The 4,389-nt window shown below is 46.0% G+C and overlaps 1 protein-coding gene across 1 annotated transcript; it reads left to right on the plus strand.

Annotated features, from left to right (window-relative positions):
• Positions 1-630: 630 nt before the first annotated feature.
• On the plus strand, positions 631-4,233 carry klhl40b (kelch-like family member 40b). The gene is made up of 6 exons (XM_076761217.1): positions 631-1,824; positions 2,366-2,526; positions 2,614-2,721; positions 2,859-3,044; positions 3,428-3,577; positions 3,825-4,233. Exons 1-6 carry the CDS (start codon positions 697-699, stop codon positions 3,934-3,936), a joined length of 1,845 nt encoding a protein of 614 aa, XP_076617332.1. The 5' UTR covers positions 631-696; the 3' UTR covers positions 3,937-4,233.
• The last annotated feature ends 156 nt before the right edge of the window (positions 4,234-4,389 follow it).

The following is a 4,389-nucleotide window of genomic DNA, read 5'->3' on the forward strand; positions in this document are numbered from 1 at the left end:
ATGAAATGACTGGATTAATTACAGGCCTCCAACAGCCACAGATACCAGATTTCAGAGCATTTGATTTATTGATTGCTGTCGGGGTGTAGAGAGATTTTCAACAACTATATCAAATACCTACGCAAGCTTTAATTCAGACCCTGAATTAGAAAATTGCCCCTGTTGAAGAAGATAATGTCAGCTGACACGCAGGTGGTGTGTGGTGTGGTGTTCGATAATACAGTGCGAACATCATGTAAATGTGGGAATCGACAGAGTGACACTGTTGCTGTAATGACTCAGTCACAGAGACCCCAGGGGGCAGCCTCTTACACCTACTCCAGCTACCCACATGACTCAGGATGGACATTTTTCCCATGAAGCCGTGTGTCAGCTGTCTGAGAGTGGGTGGATGTTCCTGGGGAGTGGGTAGGGGTGGGGTTGGAAGCGTGGATATTGCGTTTCATGTTCCAGAATGAAGCCCATAGCTCCACAACGAGCACCTGGACTATAAATAACCTGCCAGTTGGAGCTCAGTTGAGGGGTCAGGACAGCTGAGGAAGTGGGCCGTCCCGGCGTTCAGCTGGTGTGGGCTAACAGCAGGCTGTCTCTGCCTCTGAATCCTCTTTCCAGGCTAGAAACTAGAACCACTCTGCTATACAGAAGATTGACTTTTATTTGATTTGAAGCCCCTGAAAGGCTCTTCAGACTCCCCCGATGGCTCTCCCGATAAACCCCGTGGATGAACCCAGGGTGTACCAGCAGACGCTGCTCCAGGACGGTCTGTGCGACCTGCTGGAGAATGACAAGCTGGTCGACTGTGTGCTGAAGATCAAAGACAAGGAGTTCCCCTGCCACCGGCTGGTCCTGTGTGCCTGCAGCTCCTACTTCCGCTCCATCCTTCTGTCTGACCTGGAGGAGAGCAAAAAGAGAGAGATCGTCTTGGAGGACGTGGAGCCGGGTGTCATGGGACTGATTCTCAAGTACCTGTACACCTCCAAAATCAATGTGACAGAGCAGAACGTCCAGGACATCTTCGCAGTGGCCAACATGTACCAGATACCTTCAATTTTCACTGTGTGTGTGTCTTTCCTACAAAAGCGCCTGAGCCTCAGCAACTGCCTGGCTATCTTCAGGCTCGGCCTGATGCTGGACTGTCCCAGGTTGGCGGTCTCCGCTCGCAACTTCGCCTGCGAGCGCTTCCAGCTCATCTCCAGAGATGAGGACTTCCTCCAGCTGCTGCCCAATGAGTTGGCAGCCATTTTAGCGAACGACAATCTGAGCGTGGAGACAGAGGAGGCAGTGTTCGAGGCTTTGATGAACTGGGTGTCCCGGGACACAGAGAGCAGAGAGAAGGAGCTGCCGGGTTTGCTGGATTGCGTTCGTTTGCGTCTGCTCAGCGAGGATTACCGAAAGGAAAAAGTGGAGAAACATAAACTGATCTTGTCGAATCCTGAGCTGCAGCAGAAACTCCAGCTGGTCAGGGACGCTCAGGCTGGGAAAATGCCAGAGGTTATAAAAAGCAAAAGCAAGAAGGAGGATGCTGGAGGAGAGAATGATGGAGAGAATGAGGATAAAGAGGAAGAAGAAGGTCTCCTCCCAGGCATCCTGAATGACAACCTGCGATTTGGCATGTTTGCCAGGAACTTGATACTGATGGTGAACGACACGGGCGCTGTGGCCTACGATCCAACAGAGAACGACTGCTTCGTAGCATCTCTCTCCACACAGGTTCCCAAGAACCACATCAGCCTGGTCACAAAGGAGAACCAGATCTTTGTGGCTGGAGGATTATTCTTTGATGAACAGAACAAAGAAGATCCACTGTGCTCTTATTTCCTACAGGTAGGGAAGCTTTGATCGAAGATCACAATAACAGAAACTGATCTCAGCTCAGCCTGTTCTTACACTTAATTCTTTGAAGTTATGTTTCACCTTTATTGCTTAGAAGTAGCACATGATGCCTCCACTGCTGACAGATGATCATTATTTGTGTTAAACCTTTTTAAACCCACAGTCCCACTGGAGGCTTGCTCTGTAGAAATGCATGCCGTGCAGCCAAATAGTGTTTAAACCCACAAAACTTTATTTTCAGTGAAATTCTAAACGTTTCAGAAAATACCAAAAAAGCCACGATGAATTCTGGGAAAATGCGGTTTGAATAGTTCACTCACTGCAAACATTATACAAGTTCAATGAAGAGCTGGAACAAGCTGAATCAGAATATATCTACTGGATGTATCATAGTGTGGAAAAAGATGATTTTTCCACACTTACAAATGTAGCTACACAAAGGGAAACTGGATGTTGTGCCTGTCTGCATGTGCTACACTATGTGTACTTCAGGTGGCGTAAACGTAACCCATTCACAAATGTTTGACCTTAGTATGACCCGGTCAGTGCTGATTGGCTGGGGATGCCTCCCCTCCCGTCTGCCCGCTTCCTGTTTGGACTGGCCGAGGCTCAGAACTCCATCTTTGTGGTGGGAGGGAGGGAGCTGAAGGAGCAGGAGCACACGCTGGACTCTGTTTTGGTCTATGACAGACCGTGAGTACAAGTTAATATAAATGACTGAAGTGCTGACCTGAGGACTGAATCCTCATTAATTTACACCTTTCCTGTGGCCATTTACAGATCTTTTAAATGGGGCGAATCAGAGCCAATTCCTTACCCCGTCTACGCACATGCAACCATATCTCACAATGATGCCTTTTATGTGATTGGAGGGAAGGGAGACGACAAGTGAGTATTACGTGTGAGCAATACATCAGCAAGAGTGAAGGCTTTATTCTTTAATCAAGCAAAACACAGAGAAGTCAAATAAAGGGACTTTGAGGGAACAGCTGCGTCACTATGTTCTCTGTGTCTCTTGTAAAAAGGAGCTGTCTGAGGAAGATGTGCGCATATGACGCCAAGAGATTTGAATGGAAGGAGCTTGCACCCATGAAGACTGCACGCTCTTTGTTCGGCGCCACCGTTCATAAGGGCAAAATCTACGTGGCAGGAGGAGTCACCGACTCGGGGCTGACAGACTCTGTGGAGGTGTACGACATCGCTGCCAACAAGTGAGTTCCTCCAAATCAGAGAATAAAGCGGACGAAAGCGAATGTGGGTGCCACAAGCAGTTGGAGGCCTGAGGCTGGTGCAAACTCAGGGGACCCTCACGTTTTGTACGCAGAAGAGGAAACCACTGAAGAAGTATTGTTTGGTTGACAGTTATTGCATTTTCTGATCTCTGTCAGTGAATGAAAACAGCAATTCGGTTGCACAGTTTCACATTATTAACTTAATATTAAATATGTTTTTTAATTCTTGAGGGAAGTTCACCTTGAAAATGTTTGAGACATACCAAAATTATCTCCCAATCAGTATTTGAGTCCTTCAGAAGTGTATTGCACCCTACTGAACTGTACCTTTCTCTTTGTGTGTGTGTATTTACATTTTTCAGGTGGTCAGACTTTGGAGCGTTCCCCCAGGAGCGCAGCTCTATGAACCTGGTGTCTTTGGCTGGCTTGCTGTACGCTGTAGGAGGTTTTGCCATGATGCCTTTGGAGGACAGCGATGAGATCATTCCCAAAGAGATGAACGACATCTGGAGGTGGGTCATAATAACAGACAGTTTCTTTTCTTTTTAGCTATTAGGGCTATTATCTATAAAGACAAAGTCACCCTAAGGTCACACTGGACTGCATGTTAAGAGAAAGTAAAATAGGAAGTTTCATTGTTATTCTAAAGTAACTGAGAATCTCTAGTAAACATTTGCTCTGTAAAGAAAAAAGAAAAAAAAATTCAGCGTGTGTTCAAGTTTTACCTTTCCAATGACCAAAGTCTGTTGACCTCCTCAGGTATGATGAGACAGAGAGGAAGTGGAATGGGATCCTCAGAGAGATCAAATACGCCTCAGGGGCCACCGTCCTGGGGGTCCGCCTCAACACTCTGCGTCTCACCAAGATGTAAAACTCCCTCCAGTTTCTGCTTTATTAACAGAAAGAGCTTGTTAGAAGTCCAAGGATGTACAGCTGACATGTAACATCAGTACAAACGTGAAGAATCAGCTTAATGCGTTTGGTGTTTGTTGTTATTTTACAATATGCTATAGGAGCTAATTATATAGCTAATTCTGGTTTAACATCATGGACAGTCTTTTTTTGATTGAAGACATTTTTATATGTGTGTGTTTCAGTGATTTTAATCTCTGAGATTGTAAAACTGTAAGCAATCTATGGGCTGTGGAAATTTTTTGCACTGACTGGAATAAACCATCCTGATAATGATGGAAAGTATGTTGGCTAGAAGTGGTGCATTTCCCAACAGATGGCAGCAAAGTCATAATGTAGGTAGGTGCCTTCAGAGCAGCATGACTGAAACATGATAGAGCCAAAAAACACTTTCAGTTTCTCCGCTCAGAAA

Source organism: Chaetodon auriga, chromosome 21 (assembly GCF_051107435.1).
Source record: "Chaetodon auriga isolate fChaAug3 chromosome 21, fChaAug3.hap1, whole genome shotgun sequence".
NCBI classification, from domain to species: domain Eukaryota; kingdom Metazoa; phylum Chordata; class Actinopteri; order Chaetodontiformes; family Chaetodontidae; genus Chaetodon; species Chaetodon auriga.

Excerpts from the sequence above, each read along its gene's own strand:
- klhl40b (XM_076761217.1), top strand. The coding sequence starts at position 697 with ATGGCTCTCCCGATAAACCCCGTGGATGAACCCAGGGTGTACCAGCAG. Across the intron at positions 2,722-2,858 it reads GGAGGGAAGGGAGACGACAA|GAGCTGTCTGAGGAAGATGT; the intron begins GTGAGTATTACG and ends TCTTGTAAAAAG. Across the intron at positions 3,578-3,824 it reads GAGATGAACGACATCTGGAG|GTATGATGAGACAGAGAGGA; the intron begins GTGGGTCATAAT and ends TGACCTCCTCAG.